Below are 16,344 nucleotides of genomic sequence, written 5' to 3'. Positions count from 1 at the left end.
TAGACCTAGGAACCAATTAGAATCCCAGGTCTATTGGCCAATCAGAATTCCAAACCTAAGCCCCAGGTCCAATAGAAACCATAGCCCTGGGAACCGATCACAGCACCGATGCAACAACTGGTAAGAATTTTTTATATAAAGGGCACGTTACCTTAAGCACCAGCTAGTGGGCAGGGAGCTGCTGCTCAAATCCGAATCTCCTTGGATACAGAGTCTCAATCCATACTTTGCAGGTCCTCTTCACCTTGCAGGTAAAACCTACATTTAAAGCCACTAATACTACAAATACTGCTCTTCGCACACTTAAACCAACCCCTTTCTGTAGCTAAAAATTAGTGCTACATACACTTTCCAATCACAGTTTACATAATACAACAGAATAAGCAGTCTTTTAAACATACTGCTTAGCCTCTGAGATTTGGCATGGTACAGGGAAAAACTACGAGAGAAATTTAAAACAGTCACAGGTAGAAAAATTGGTGAACAGGAAGACCAGGACCTAAATGACCAGGCTCTGGACAACTCAAACAAGGAGAACCTGGATCAAGAGGTCCAGAATCAGTGGCTGCAGTACAAGTAGGACTAAAACTACAGGATGACAGGAGCCTTGATGACCAAGCAGGGTGGCTCAGAACAGAATGACATGAACAAAGAGGATCAGGACAAAGTGAACAAGTTAGACAAAAGGTGGCAATGAGCAGGAGGACCAAGAGAATCATGCCATGTTTTAGGAGAACGCAGAGAACTTGTCAGGTCAGGAGGACTAGGGTCATTACGACCAAGGACCAGATGTGGAGGATGTGTGTACTAGAAGGATCGGAATAAGCAGGACCAGGAAGAGGGCTAGAAGGACCAGATGGGTCAGAACCAAAGGAACCAGGATCTGAAGTTCGAAGTAAAGCAAGATAACTAGGAACTGAGCTATGAAAGCCAAGTTGTTGTTGATTAGGGGGAACAAGGACAATCAGACCAGGACCAAAATGGTTAGGCCAACCTAAAAAGTGGACTTAATAGGGAGGGCCGGTACCATTGGAAGCAGTACCAGGTGGACCACAAGGACCAGGAGAATCAAGATGACTCAAACCAGGAAGACTGGGAGTGCCAGCTCTAGAATAACCAGGACAACAGGGCTAGGCAGATAAGAACCTAGCAGATCAGCAGGATGAGGATCAGTAGTAACAGGAGAGAGGTCCAGGAAAGGCTGGATACAAGAATGAGCCTGGAGCAGGAAGAAAAGGATCAGAAAGGACAACAAATGGAAGCAATAGATTCTAGAAACCAGTACCAGAGTGACAGAACTAGTTAGTCCAGGGCCAGAATCAGGACCACCAGAACAGCCCAGAAAAGAAGGGCTTGGAACAGGACTAGGAGGGCCATCGCCCAAAGGCACAGAATGACTTGGAAGATGACTGGGAGCAGGACACCTAGGTGATTCTAGACCACATGTATTTGGATATCTGTTGTACTTGAGGAATTCTCAGCATGTTACATGTGACATGCTGAGAATTCCAATGATTGGAATGACCAGCTGAGGGTTCTGTAATTGACAGTTACCCAGAGGCTGGCAAGGGACCAGAGGCTGGCAAGAGGGCTCCTTGTTTCCTGTGGTCATGCTTTATTTACTTATTCTAAGCAAAGTTAATCTTCTACTTTCGTTTGGTGTTGTGTGAAGAATCGTGATCTTAATGTCACTTTTGTAAATGGTTCTTATTCATGCTTTTTATGCTGCCAACCTAGAGAGCCCCCCTCCACCTCTTCAGCTCACTTATACAACTGGTAAGTATTTGATGAAAAATCAGATCATGCAAAGTAAATAAAAAGCTGGTACTGTTACACACTGAGTGACAGAAGACAGTGTCCGTTTCTGGCACAGTAGTCGGAGGGCATAGGGGCTGAAATTTGGCAGAGGAGTTTAAAGGTGGATGGGTGAAAACAATAGCCCTGTCTGAATCCAGACAGGGCTATTGGCCCCCTTCTTCTGCGTTGTCGCTCGGGCATAGTGTGTCAGATCCACTAGTGATATACCGACTGGAGGTCACCTCAGATCCTTGTGGCCCGAAGGTGCTGCAGAGGGAACCACTCTGGTGCCAAAAATGTCATCCATGGCCTCCTTAAACTCCCTTATATGCTCTGGTGTCCAGGAAGGTGGGCCCAAATCAGAAGCAGGGTTAGAACCTGTTCTGGGGTGGGAGACAATGTCCTGGAGGTACATGGGGCGTCGCATGACACCAAGTGGTGGGAGTGACGGAATGTAGGCGAGTCCCGTTTAAACTTCTTGTATTGGTTTGATTTTTTGGAGTTATCTGAAAATCTTATCTAAATGACGAGCGTTCAAGAGATCGGCCTGAGGAGTCATGTGCATTCCTTTGACCGGGATAGAGCCCTTTTTGACTTCATGTAGTGTTCTGGGACATACAACTTGACCTCACTGTCTCGGATTGCCTTTGGGTTCCGCGTTGCACATTTGTTGGACATGATTTGAACTCTGCAGCTTTGGAAGTGAAAATGTCCCTACAACACTGGAAACAATTTCTGAAAGAAATCCTGACAAGTCTGATAGAACTTCCAAAGAGCTCTGGATTGGAGTTCAAAGGTGCAGACAGAAAGGAAATTACATTTGCGCACATAGGTGGCAGTTATGTAGGTGCTTCCCACATCATATCCAGGGCAGGATGTACCAGTCACGCAATGGAATTGCAGACAAAATTCAGCCTGATGCCTGGGATTATCCACAATATGAGGAATTTGCAGTTAAAAGTATCCATATGAAATAAGTTTCATACTATTGTGTGGCCCCTCTCCTCCGACAATGGCAGAAAACTTATAGGGCAGTACCTGGTCATCACTGGCAGAATCCCTACTGTGGCAACGCTGAAGCGGAGACTGAATACACTGTATGTGGTTCCACTTGGCCCATCGGTCACGGAATATTTCATGACTTATTGGAATATGGAAATGTATGTTCAGAAAATGACAACCTTTGAAAGCCCTGCCACCCCAGTGATTTGTTTATGTTACTAAAATAAAAAGCGATCATTTAGTTGTGCAGAATGAATATTTGCAGAAAAAGAGAAACTGATGTTTGGGTGACAAAATGTTTATCTGGTTATTTAAAGAAATGATGTTAAGTTCATTTGAGTGATTTGGAGAGGGGATTGTCGTTATGGAGTGTTGTTGGCACTGGAGGGAAACCAAGTGTGCCATTTGCATGAAGTGTGGGGCCAATAACAAAATGTTCACTGTCCCACACGGCTCATGACCGCCTAAGAGAGGGATGGTTTGCAGAAGGCGAGTCACCCATAGGAAAAGATCTTCAACTTTCAGGGCAGCGGGGGGTGGGTGTTTGGGGGCGTTTGTGTTAACAAACCTCACCTAATGAAAATGGAGAGGGGAGGCGGAAGGGATTGATATGATGAAATATAAAGTATGCACAACTCTAAGAATTATTTCCTTATATTCGATGTGTACTAGAAAACAAAATACTCAGAAAAGCAGAGCTCAATGCCTTTTAACATCATTCACCAGATTCGGAAAACAAGAAGGTGGAAACTGCACACAGTGCATGCCTAGCAAATGGGTATAAGCATGGCTACTGTTTAAGCATGGTTTCTGAGGGGAAATAATTGAAACCTGTGAATCAGACAGATCCAATGTTGAATAAAGTAATGTATCCAATTCTTTCATCCACTATAAAGATTGCAAACAACTTTGTGCTAATTCTAGATGGCACATGAAAGTATAGTTAAGACCTTTAGTAGGTCAAGGAGAATTAAAAGAGGATCCGCCTTGCATCACAAACCCCAAGTCAGCTTATGCTCTAAATCTACAGCGCAGTCTGTTCCTGTGCTTCAATGCCTTCACAGTGGCAGAGCACATCCAAGATGACTCTACAAAAGAGATACTTATTCAAATTGAGACCATGTTACACACATGGGAAGAAAACTGTTGGTCAGCGGTTTAAGATAACAGAAGGGCTCCCTCATACATGCAATGGAGCCTGGCAGAGACCAAATTGTTTAAGTGAATAAAGATGCACTCCTATACACAATAAGAGCAACACTTTTATTGAGTTCGTTCTTTAGATTTGTATAATTGAGGCTCAGATGCTCCATTTGCACATTTACTCGCGTTATGGATTCTTACATTTTATTCAAGAGGCTAGAACAACCAATAAAGAGAACCATTCAAACTAAGTGTTCAGCATTGTCAAACATTGCTTAATGATCTTTGTTCTGTGTAGCCATCGTTTGCTTAAAGCTTCCCTGGAAACGTGCCAGCTTCTCGCTCCTCGTCCCATTTCGCCACCTGGAAAATATCAAAACACTCAATGAAGAACTCTGATGCAGGCAAAGAAAAAGTTTACACAGTCATAACAGAAAGTTTAACTCAGTGTCACAGAGCATAGAGGTATTATGTGATTTATTGGTCTCTCACTCAATTTACATGAGCAAAGCTAAGTTTTGCATGAGGGTGATTAGTAGAAGCCTGTTTTCCAGGATTTCTACTGCCTCAGCTGCATGTCATATACAACGTGCTGAACCAAGGTTACATCCCAGAGATAAATGCTATAAAACTACTTACTTCACACAGGTTTTAATTTCCAAACACAGTATCTACAAACTAACAAACCAACATGAAAATTAAATACCCAGACCCATGTTTTTTGTTAACACTCTCTCAACAATTTCTGTAGGCTATTTATTATCTTAAACTCTATGCATCCTCATATTAAACATACCAACAAAGACTTATGAAAGCGAAAGCACAAGTAGCTCTTTGGAACACTTGCCAGAAACTCAGAAAACACATTTCTCCTGGTAGGACACGAGTGGCCAACAGAAAAAAAAAAAAATGATAGAACCCAAATACAGCAAAAGAGAAAGCTGGAAAAGGTGGCGTGGATAAAAACCAGGGGTATTGAATTGCTGTCACCCAATGCCCATGGCATATTGTATGATATCAAGGAAAAACACTTCTGTTTGTTTTGTCCAACAAACAAGTAGGTCCAGCCCACCACAACACAAACCCCTAGGTTGCACATTACCACAGTATGGATGGGTGATCTGTAAAAGGAGACTGCCTGCCTCAAAGACGAGATCAGTATCCGTATGTACAAGTTGTTCAAACCTCTTTCCATGATTACAAAAGCCTTTACTGTAAGGGTAAGCGCACTAATGAAATGCAGTGAACTCTGAGCACAACTTGCATCAATAGCAGAGGTATCTGTATAAAAACATTCACAAAATTAAACAGTGTGAAGCTATCTATAATGCTCGTTCCCAGACTGCACCCTGATTATATGTAAATACATGCAGGTGAATAATAGCAAGGTTGCTGATTGCTTCCTAAATAAAATGTATACAAACCACAACTCGAAATGAAGTTCTGTAAACTATTGTGCAACTTTGTTTCTCCAAGGTCTAATTTAATGAAATGAGTTTGATGCATGTCCGATTTTTTAATTTTTTTTTTTAAAGCAAGCCACCTTAATGCACCCGGGGTACATGTCCTTGCACTAGTGCAGTTTTACAACTTTCAGGAATTCATAAGAGTTTATAGACGTATGCCTGGAAACTGCACTCGTAGTAAACTTAATTTTCGCATGCGCAAATATGCACTCATTTGCTCATTCTAAAATCTGATTAACTGGCAGTAAAAGGGGACAAGTGGATTTTTCGGAAGCATCCTGTCCCTTGGCTAGGTAGATATTTCATAGAATTCTACACCCCTGAAAGATGAATTAATTAATTTTCACAAAAAGTAAACGATGGTCCTGGAATCAACAGTGCCATATTCTGAGCAACAGCCCCCATAGACAGGCAAGACTTCAAAAATTATGCAAACACAACAAAAATAGACTGTTGAGCCAGTTGAACACTAAACGACAACCAGGATCAATCCTCCCTTGCCTCTGCACATACTGACTGTCTCTAGAATCCAACTTACACCCCCCCATATCCAAATCTTAAGATTATCACTGAAAGCAGGAAAAAATGCCTGGGGCACATTCCATCAACCTAACTCCGTTCTTAGTCTAGCAATATATCCTTATGGTTCGCTGCTGGTAAAAGGATTAGTCTTGGAAGGAAATTAAAGAAAGAAGCCATTTTAAAGTCAAAAGTACTCAAGAGTCCTAAGTCTTGTTTAAAACATATGACCAGATACAGGACGGACAGATTATAGTACAGTTGTGCAACAACGCAGAAGAAGACCAACTTGAAGGCTTACTGTATTGTGTGGCAATTAGCATGCCTACTACATAACAGTATATGACTTTTGAACTCTTGAAAGGCTGGCAGTTAGTGTTACTCGTTTTAAAACCTGCACACTGATGCAATGTGGCATGGAAAAAAGATAGACCCCATTCTATCTTATCAATGCATGGGTGGACGGACAGGCAGTCTAAAGGTGTCAGTGCATAAGATGTGTGTACCACAAGGAAGCTCGCTGTCAAGAATACTTGAGAAACTAGCCTGTGGATGCTCACAGAGCAAAAAAGGCTGTGCCCAAGGAATAAGGTATCTATCAAGCAGAAGACAAACAAGCAAGCATTTGTAACTCAATAGATCTTGCATTTTCTTGAGTTCGAGCTATTTGGCATTGTAACTTCATAACTGGACTTTTCTTGCCACATATATTTGTCAGTCCTGCCTCATAATTACGTCTTTTCCTGTCATAATTCCAGTGGCCAAGCATTTAACTAAAGCACTTCCATTTACCTTCTTCCTCTATCTTAAAACATATACAATTATCATATAAACCTTTATCAGAAATAAACTTTTGGTATTAGAGTGTAATGCTCAAAATACCATAATAATAATTTGGGACGGACTGGAGGGTGAAAGGAAAGAAGGAGTTGGGAGTCAAGACGGAGAGGACAAGTGGCGTATTAACAGTGTCACGGGCCCTGAAGTAAGAAAGGAAAATGGTTCCAATTTCGGTAGGAAAATACAGCAGTAATTAGAGTTAGGTGAGATCCATAGGTCTATGGACCCCAGTGCCACTACACCGGTTACTCTATTGATAACTAGGCCTTGGGAGGGAAAGCAAATGGGGCAGAAAAAAAGAAGCAAAGGGAATACAACAGACAAAAGAAAGAAGGGGGTGGCAGAGAAATAAAAAGGGGAAAGAAAGAATGAGAAAATGAAAGCACAACTAAAATGAAATAGAGAAAATGTGTGAGACAAGAAAAAAGGGAAGGAAGCTAGCTAACCAAAGAGAGGAGAAGTAATGAAAGTAATGTGAAAAGAAAGAAAAATGAACATTAGAGGAAAAAAGATTGTGAGAGAAATGAGCAGTGTAAGAACCAGGGCATGTATGTACTGACGTTTCCCACAGAGGCAGAACGGGAAAATCACTTTGCCACCTCGGGTCCAAACAGGTAACTTACGGCTTCCACATAGACGGAACAAAGAGGGATTTATAGTAAAAAAAAAGTGAATTGACAGAAGAAAAACACGAGAGAAAGGAAGGAAGAAAGATTTAAAAAAAAAAAAGAATAAAAAAAAAAAAGTGAACGCATATGGAGTCAAATGAAAGAGCAAAAAAAAAAAAAAAAAAAAAAGGGAATAACAAAATTGAAAGACTGAATGCCCGATGAAGGAAAGAGGAACAAAACAAGGAAAGAAATAACCAATTTTTTCTAGTTTGAAAAAGGAGACAGCAAGAGGAAGTGGTAAATTTGGAAGGGGAGGAAAAAAATGCACCGGGAACAACAAGCACAAATTAAGCACTGGGTGGTTCCCATCAACAGTGGAATTGGATGTTAGACGTGAGGTGCACTGGCTGAGCGGTGTTATGCTCTCTTGGGTCCAGTATTGGCTTGGCTGTGGGACTGAATATTAGAACTGAGCTTATGTAATGTAACTGTATGTGAGCGGGGTCCCAGTATAGGAAAGGAAGTGACCTCATGGGGGTAGAACAGAGGCGCACTGATGGAGCTGCGCCTGAGGTCCCAGTACTGGAACAGCAGAGTGTGCTGACTTCAGAACTGAGGTGCTCTGGCAGACAGAGTGTGCAGGGTTGCTGGCACTGGCACGGCTGAGGGCTTTTATAGTTTGAACTAAGGTGCACTGATGGAGCTGCGAGTGGGATCCCAATAGGGAGCAGAAGTGGGCACTGTAAGGATTGCAGAGCCCTGGTAGAGCTGGGTGCCTAGGCTATAAGGAATTACAAGCGATCCTCCACCCTTGCTGTCAGCACACAGGTAGGAAAATCCAAGCCATGCAACAGCGGGAGCCAGGCAGCTGAGAGAGGGTGCAGAGAGCTTACAAAGACCAAATGTGACCAAGATAACAGCCTGAATTATAGCCTTGTTTACAGCTAAACTCAGACGAAGAATGCTCTGCAAAAGAAAAAGGGAAACTTCCCTGGACAGGAGCAGAAAACAAAGTACCCTCCATACCAGATAAACAGGACAAAGCGAAACTACACAGTAGTTGGTCCCTGCTCCCACAGAGAATGGGGGGACAAAGAGGCATGACTTACCACTAGCAAGCAAGTGTTTTTAATGACACTGAAACAAACAAATGAAATAGCTGGAGCCCAAAGAAGAAGTATACAAGAGGTCGTATGCTTATGCTTGACCTAAAACGGAAGGGGTACATCAGCACACACCAGAGTTTGTATTTTTCTCTGGCAAAGACCTGTCGAAGGAAGTAACACTTCGGCATGAAGGTGTGTGTCCTGAAGACAAAGTAAAGGTGTTGACAGTCTTGAAGGGTGCAGCCCACAATGCAGCAAGAGTGATCTGCAGGCTAGTAAAAAAACGATTAGCACTTGAACTGTCACGTAAGGGATCAACAAATGTATTTAGGCGAGTAGTGGTAATGTGTTACCTTTTTATTAACTATGTAGAAGAAGAAAAAGTTCAAATTTGCAGCACAGAATTTTCTGTGAAAATAGTCTGGACATTTTCTGAAATTCTTGGAACTTTTAAAGTGATCTGAAGATTTCATATCTATACTTAAATTTCCAGGCAGAGACAAGGTGTGTAGAAATCTCAGAAAGAAATAAGGAAGGGTTGGAGTCAAGGAGGCAGTGCTGCACCAACAGTATAAACTAGCACTGAGGGCTTCAATTCTGCGGTGCTCAGTCAAGTAGGCTGACAAGGGGGAAAAGTCACCAAGATACAGAGGCTCAAAATACATAGCGGTGGAAGGTTTCCAGCCAAAGGACAGGCACCTTTTAATTATCATTTTGTGTTCAGTTGCTTTTGAAATTTCTCAAAAGGTGTGAGCATCCCAACCTCACTGAAAGTCCACACCTCTGGTACACTTAAACTCAAGAGACCTAGGGCAACACAGGTGTGGGTTTACCCTTGGCTGGGTTTTTTTTTTCCCTTTGTGAGAAAGGCTGGAGAGAACTAACATTATGGTACAAAGGCACTTCTCAAAATCTGAAATTTCATTTTCACAGCCAGTTAATCCTGGGAAGTCTGGAACCCAGTGGTTGTGACCGGAGGATGCTTAGATGTTGAAAATACATGGCTGTGATATGTTTCCATAAAGCTCAGGGAGGATACCTGCGACCAAGGACAGGGAACCCAAACAGGCGTTTAGTATTCAGTTGTATTCAAAGTTTCCCACATGCAACATAGCTAGTTTCTTACTTAGACAACTCAAACCTGTTGAAAACGCCCACATCTTGTTACTTACTGAGATTCCCATGCATATGTCAAACACTGAAAAAACAGCCTACCTTCTTGTCTATTCCTGTCTTGTGCTATAAACAAACACACACAGACATTTGGGGCACCGTTTTTTACGTGAGAAGGGCTGCGGCATTGGATGGTAGTACTTTTGACACAGTTTTCTTTCACAGAAATATGGTACAACTGATTTAAACCCACACTTCAAATTTGCTGGATATTCTGGGTAATAAAAAGAAGCTAGTATTCATGCAATCCACATCACAGTGGGCCTACAGTTTTCAGATTGTCCGGAATGGAGGGGTTGCCCTGGGTGACAGCCTACAATAGCCTCAAATACTGCAGACATACTGCACTGAATCCCCCCACCTTTCCACAAAATACAAAACATGCCCTAGCATCAAGTGTCACGTGATTGCTCAAACCCATGAAAAATGCACACATCTGATAACCCCACATTATGAATACCTAGGAGAATATAGATATGGGTCAAGACTTGGCAGGGATATGTTCTTGTGTGAGGAAGACTTTAGGAAACTATCCTCGTTAGGAGGGAAAGTGCTAAAAGTCTGAAATGTTTTGTTCAGCACATTGTCCTGGCCAGCCAATTGGGACGAGGCCAGTCTTGTACCCAGCAATAGAAACGTCATGATGTATAGATGCTGAAAATGCTGCAGTGATACCTGCAACCAAATGACTTGTACCGTTTACCACTTTAACATTTTGCTTTCCAAATTTGGGAAATGCAGTGAACTCAAGTTTGCCTGTGCACACCCTAAACTAATAGAAAAGAAAACATACATATTGAGTTCCCTTACATTAAAAGAGACTTACAGGATCAAAGTTGGAGGTCAAGCCTTGGGAGGGATGTATTCCTGTGTGAAGAAGAGTGGAGGGGAATTACCAGGTTTTGGAAAGAAACATTAACATCCTGGCAAATGTCTTGTTTAGAGTGTGCGACCAGCCAACTAGTGGGGCAAGGAAGGTTTGGCTTGCAACAAAAGATTCCTTCAGGTGTACAGAATTAGACTATATTGTTTTGATACTGCCCGTATAGTCCTGAGTTTGATACCTCAAATGTAAAGTGCAATATAAAAGCGATTCAGACTAGAGGGTGCAAGAACGACACGCTCACAAGGCAATATAGCTGAGGAGTTTATGAGGGCACACATACATCTTCTCTCCCCAACAGTCTCCTCCAACTGCCTTTCCCACCAATGGTTCTCTTCCCCCAGCATTCCAGATATGCCCCAGAGTTCCACATTCCATGACTAAAGAATTCCAGCATCACACTTCTCCCCTTTTACAATGGAGTGCACACTAGAATGCTCAAAATGCTATTAATGATAATGCCATACATAAGTGAATATTTATTGAAAATAAATAATTAAATAAACATGCACACCAACCCGAAGGAAGTTACTTACACTGCAAGCATCGGTTTGCAGCGTGTAGTGCTGTAGATTCTCATGCTTTGCATACTCCTGCCATCTAGTGTTGGGTCTGGATGTGTGCAAGTAGGTGTTTTTCTGCAAAGAAGTCTTTCGAGTTGAACACAAAAGGCGATGCACTGCCATGTAAGAAACAAAGTTGCATAAAATACAAAGATTCCAGTACTCCAGTGTTGTAGATGAATGGTTCTTTCTTTTTAATACTTGTTTGCAAGTCCAAATGCTTAGTGTTATCACAGTTCCGTAAGTAAAGTACATGGAACAATAAATGGACAGCCAACGGTTTCGCCCACGTGCTGGGCTTCTTCAGGACCGAACGGTCGTTCTGACCGTGATATCCTTTATTTCAGGAACCACCTTTATTAAACAGCATTTGCACATTTACTTTTACGGGCGTTCTGACCGGGATATCCTGCATTTCAGGAACCGCCTTTATCAAACAGGCATTTATCGTGCCCAAACGCACTATTTTTGCTGATTGCGACCGATTGGATTCTACCGTGCCCTGAAGAAGCCCAGCACGTGGGCGAAACGCGTTGGCTGTCCATTTATTGTTCCATGTACTTTACTTACGGAACTGTGATAACACTAAGCATTTGGACTTGCAAACAAGTATTAAAAAGAAAGAACCATTCATCTACAACACTGGAGTACTGGATTCTCTTTGTATTTTATGCAACTTTGTTTCTTACATGGCAGTGCATCGCCTTTTGTGTTCTTCTTGAGTAGGGCTACCATAGCCCTGGTGGCTTCTTCTGCAGCAGGAGCCTTGGTGGTTGCACGCCCATATTGATAACAAATGTCTCTATATTAATTTTGTCTTGTAAATTATTAGATACATATAGGGATTTGTGCGTTGTCTATGAGCTTGCTGCAATTTTCATTCAAGTCTTTCGAGTTGCAAGGTCGAGTGACTCCATTGATAATGCACATGGGCAGACTCCACTGTTAGATTGTTTTCCCGCAAGAGGGGAAAAATGGAGTGTAGAATAAGTAAGTAGTGAGATGTCCATGTGAATATAATGTAAGAAACTGCAACAGGTGTCCATGGAGGAGGGTGGGTTCATGCAAATCTACAGCACTACATGCCACAAACAGATGCTTACAGGGTGAGAAACATTCAATTTGAGGAGTGTATGGCTGTAGATGCACATGCTTTGCATAGACTGTAAATCAGTTCCCCTCAAAAGCAGTGGCTAACCTGTGGGTGTTGCAGTTGTCTGGAAAAGTGTACATAGTACCACCTGGCCTGCAGTGGCTTGTTGGCATGTGTTGGACTGTTTTCCCTTTTGCAGGGTCATCGCCAATCTTTTTGCCTTCTTCTTCCTATTTTTTCTGACCTGTTTTTGTTGGCTTTACGACTCTGGGCGCTTTAGCAGTGGTAAAGTGCACACGTTCTCTGTGTAAATTGTATTGCTGATTGGCTTTCCATGACAGGCCTATTTGATTTACTAGTAAGTACCTAGTAAAGTGCACTAGAAGTGCCCAGGGCCTGTAAATCAAATACTACTAGTGGGCCTGCAGCACTGGTTGTTCCACCCACATTAGTAGCCCTGTAAACATGGCTCAGACTTGCCACTACAGTGTCTGTGTGTGCAGTTTTAAACTGCCAATTCGACTTGGCAACTGTACCCACTTGTCAGGCCTAAATCTTCCTTTTTTATACATGTAGGGCAATCCCAAGTAAAGCCCTAGGTAGCCCCATGGGCAGGGTGCAGTGTATGGTTAAGGTGGGACATGTACTTGTGAGCTTTACATGTCCGAACAGTGAAATACTGCAACATTTGTTTTTCACTGTTGTAAGGCCTCTCTCTCATAGGTTAACATGGGGGCTGCCTTTAAATATTAAAGTGCAGATTCCCTTTGGGAGCAGATAGAAATGTGGAGTTTAGGGTCTCCGAGCTCACAATTTAACAATACATCTTTTAATGAAGTTGATTATAGATTGTGCGTTTGAAAATACCACTTTTAGAAAGTAAGCGTTTTCTGTCTTAAACCATTGTGACTGCCAGTTTGTGGATTCCCTGTCTGGGTTAGTTTGACAGTTGGGCTGTTTGCACCTCTCTAGACAGTGACACAAAGGGAGCTGGGGGTGTAGCCTGCATATCCTGGTGAGCCATCAATGCTGGGGGTGGGGGGGGAAGGAGTGGTCACTTACACCTGAAAGGGCTGTGCCTGCCCTCACACAATGCAGTCTCCGACCCACTGGTGTGTGTCTGGGGCCTGGCCTGGGCAAGGAAGGATCTCACAAACAAGAGACTTTCCTTTGAAGTAGGCCTACTTCAAAGTCAGAAAGGAGTACATGAAGAGGCCTCAAAACCCCCGAAAATTAGATCACTTCTGGAATCAAGAGGAACCTCTGCCAAGGATAAGAGCTGAGGAGAAGTGCTGCCACTGCTTGCGACTGTGCTTTGTTGGGCTATCTTGCAGTTGCTGCTGCAGCCTGTGAAAGGGGACAAGGACTGGACTCTGTTGTGCATTCCTGCTTCAGAAGATTCTCCAAGGGCTGGAACTGAGCTTGCCTCCTGATGCTGAAGTCTCAGGGCAATCAAAGACTTCCCCTGCCAGCACCTGGACTCTGTTGAGACTCCTGCCCTGCCACGTGCTGCCCCATCCAGTTCCTGGGCCCTTGAAAGGTGAAGTTGACAAAGACTGAAAATCCACACACAGACCATCGTGCGGGGAAATTTGACACTCCTTCTGTGACGCGGCTGATAAACTACACGCAACACCTGCTAACGGAGGCTGATACCAACGCACACCCCCCACAGCTCGGTTTTGGGATACGGTGTATCCCGTGTGTGTCATAACATGCCCTTCGACATAGGGTGTATCCTTATGGGTGTTGGAAAGTGCATCAAAGAGGAAGTCTCTCTCTAGAGGCTCTTCATGTATTTCCACATTGTGCAATGCAGCTGCTCTAGCTACAACCTCCTGGTAAGAGGTGGCGTCATCAGGAGAAGAGCGTGCATGGTATAAATCTGGGTCTGTGTCCACAAGGGCATTAACATCATAAGCAACGCAAGGGTCATCTTGTGGTAATCTCCCAAATGTATCCTGTATCTCACCATACCCACCAGTGTTTGATTGAGGAGACCCTTGTGGCCATATGTCTGATGGATCTTCTCCATAGGGCAGTGAAGCTGGTGGTGGGTGAAGAAAGGGGTGAAGAGGCTGGTGGAAGGGGTGAAGAGGCTGGTAGTCTTGTCCAATCTTTTCCTCTGTTTGGGAGTAACTGACGTTCAAAACCTCTTGAAACGTTAGCCTTCTCTTTGGTGGTGTTGGAGTCTAAGCTTTTGAAAGGATGCGTCCGTATGGGAATGGATGTGGATCCCTTTTTGTCTCACATACAAGTGTTCTTTGATTCTATGAAGATTGGCTCCACCGATGTTTCGGATTCTGACTTTGAGGTGGGCTTTGAAGATTTCGGCTCAGAGCCCAATGTCGTCTTCTGCATCAAAGCTTCGCTAGGCGTTGAGGTGGTTGCCTCAATTCAAATTTTTACTTTACTCTCAAGCTTAGATTCTAGTTAATTCTAGAACTTGTGCCCTATCATTTGGGTTTAGCATTTGGGCCATCCTCACTAGGACTGGGGGTCCTTTTTCTGCTATGTATATTCCTTACTCCTTTCTGCCACTTAAATTCAAATCGGAAAGATCTAAACCCTACCATGGGAATCATTTCCTCTTGAAAGTCATAGGGTGGGCATCCGTGGGAAACCATTCACCCCCAAGAGCACCCGCAAATTTGTCATGACACTTTTTTTTTTTTAAGCTAGACTATAAAGGTGACCCTGAATCAGCCACTATTTCTACACCTTTAATCTTCATTTTACATGCAAGTTTTTCTTTGGATTTCTGCTCAAAGTGCAGAACAGTATTTATCTATACTTTCACCCTCAGATTGTTCAGAAACAGACTGCATAGATACACATTTTAGGGTTTTTTGGGCACGTTTCTTTTGGGACACTTTAGCAAAGAGACCTACAATTCCGCAATAAGAACACTTCCCTTTAACTGCAGGACCACTTTTATCTCTAGCTAAGTTGTTCCTTACTGCCACACCTTTAACAAGATCATCACTTATTTCTCTCCCACTTGTTGTTTTGCCCTGTTTGCACTGGAAAAATTGTAGATGTCTATAGCAGCATACACGTTCAGTTGATATTAAAGATGAAGGTCTTCTAAAGCATGTCTAAGAACATCATTACCATCTGCCTCAGCTCTAAGAGTTTCTTCTTCATCTGATTGTATACTCCCAGACCCTCGAGCCCTGAACTATGTAAGAGGATCCTTTTACGTATGGAAGAAAATTCCTCTGTACTTTCATCTTTAATGGCTGAAAAACAGCACAAATGGTTAAGTTTACTGCAATACTACTACAACAATTGTTCTGGAAAAGATCTAGTAAAGTGTGTTCAACAGCAACAGTATACATCCCAAGGTGCACACAATATCCACAATAGATTTGAATAGTGTTAAGGCATGTGCTACAATGAAAAACGAGCATTGCCGATGCCAATCGGTCTAGGCAACGCCCGAGCTATTGGATTTGTTACTGAAATGTTTAGTCCCGAAACGTAAACAAAGCCATGTCGGAATACTTGTGAAGAGAGAAATGCTGGAAGCCAGTGACACGGTTGCTTGGGAATCGTGGTTGTAACTCTGATATGCACGATTGTATTTTGAGAAGATAGTGCTGCATTGAAAATGTGTTTTGCTGATTGAAAATGCATGTTTGAAGGAGTGACGACAATGCAGCAAATGTGACGAGATGTTAACTAGATGTATGGTCCTGTTTATAGTGGAGCTCTGAGCGAGTTAACCCATGAGTGGTTTCGTTTTTTTTTTTGGGGGGGGGGGGGGGGGGGGGGGGGGGGGGGGGGGGGGGGGGGGGGGGGGGGGGGGGGGGGGGGGGGGGTTGAAAGAAGGCGCAGTGGCGGGTGGTGGGAAGAGGTGGTGGGTCGTTGAAGCTGGAGCCCCAGTGTCTCCTGTGAAGTCTGCCCCGTTATCGGTTTGTGGGAAAAGGCTGGTGAAACACGATAAGGGGGTTAGGGGAATGCAAAGGCAGCAGCTTTAAATGATTATTGTGGTTTTACCATACCGAAGAGCGAGTGTCGGAAAGCATGGTGAAACGCTGTTGATTACAAGAATGAGTGGAACTGTAATGCAGTTTGGGAATGCAGGCTTGGACGGTGTGTTGCACCCCGGCGCACTATTGTTTTGTAAGCACTCCAAGGAGCGA

The 16,344-nt window shown here is 43.2% G+C and overlaps 1 protein-coding gene across 1 annotated transcript in view; it reads right to left on the bottom strand.

The window, feature by feature from the left end:
• Positions 1-4,043: 4,043 nt before the first annotated feature.
• The window catches only part of LOC138246413 (cytochrome c oxidase subunit 6B1-like), a 51,262-nt gene continuing 38,961 nt past the window's right edge, over positions 4,044-16,344 (bottom strand). The window contains exon 4 of the mRNA XM_069201009.1: positions 4,044-4,305. Within this exon, the coding sequence (XP_069057110.1) occupies positions 4,252-4,305 (54 nt within the window). The 3' untranslated portion in view covers positions 4,044-4,251. The remainder of the gene's footprint in view (positions 4,306-16,344) is intronic.

This window comes from Pleurodeles waltl, chromosome 7 (genome assembly GCF_031143425.1).
Source record: "Pleurodeles waltl isolate 20211129_DDA chromosome 7, aPleWal1.hap1.20221129, whole genome shotgun sequence".
In the NCBI taxonomy this organism is placed as follows: domain Eukaryota; kingdom Metazoa; phylum Chordata; class Amphibia; order Caudata; family Salamandridae; genus Pleurodeles; species Pleurodeles waltl.
Note: the sequence above shows the minus strand (reverse complement) of the source record. Positions and strands in the feature narration are given on the sequence as shown.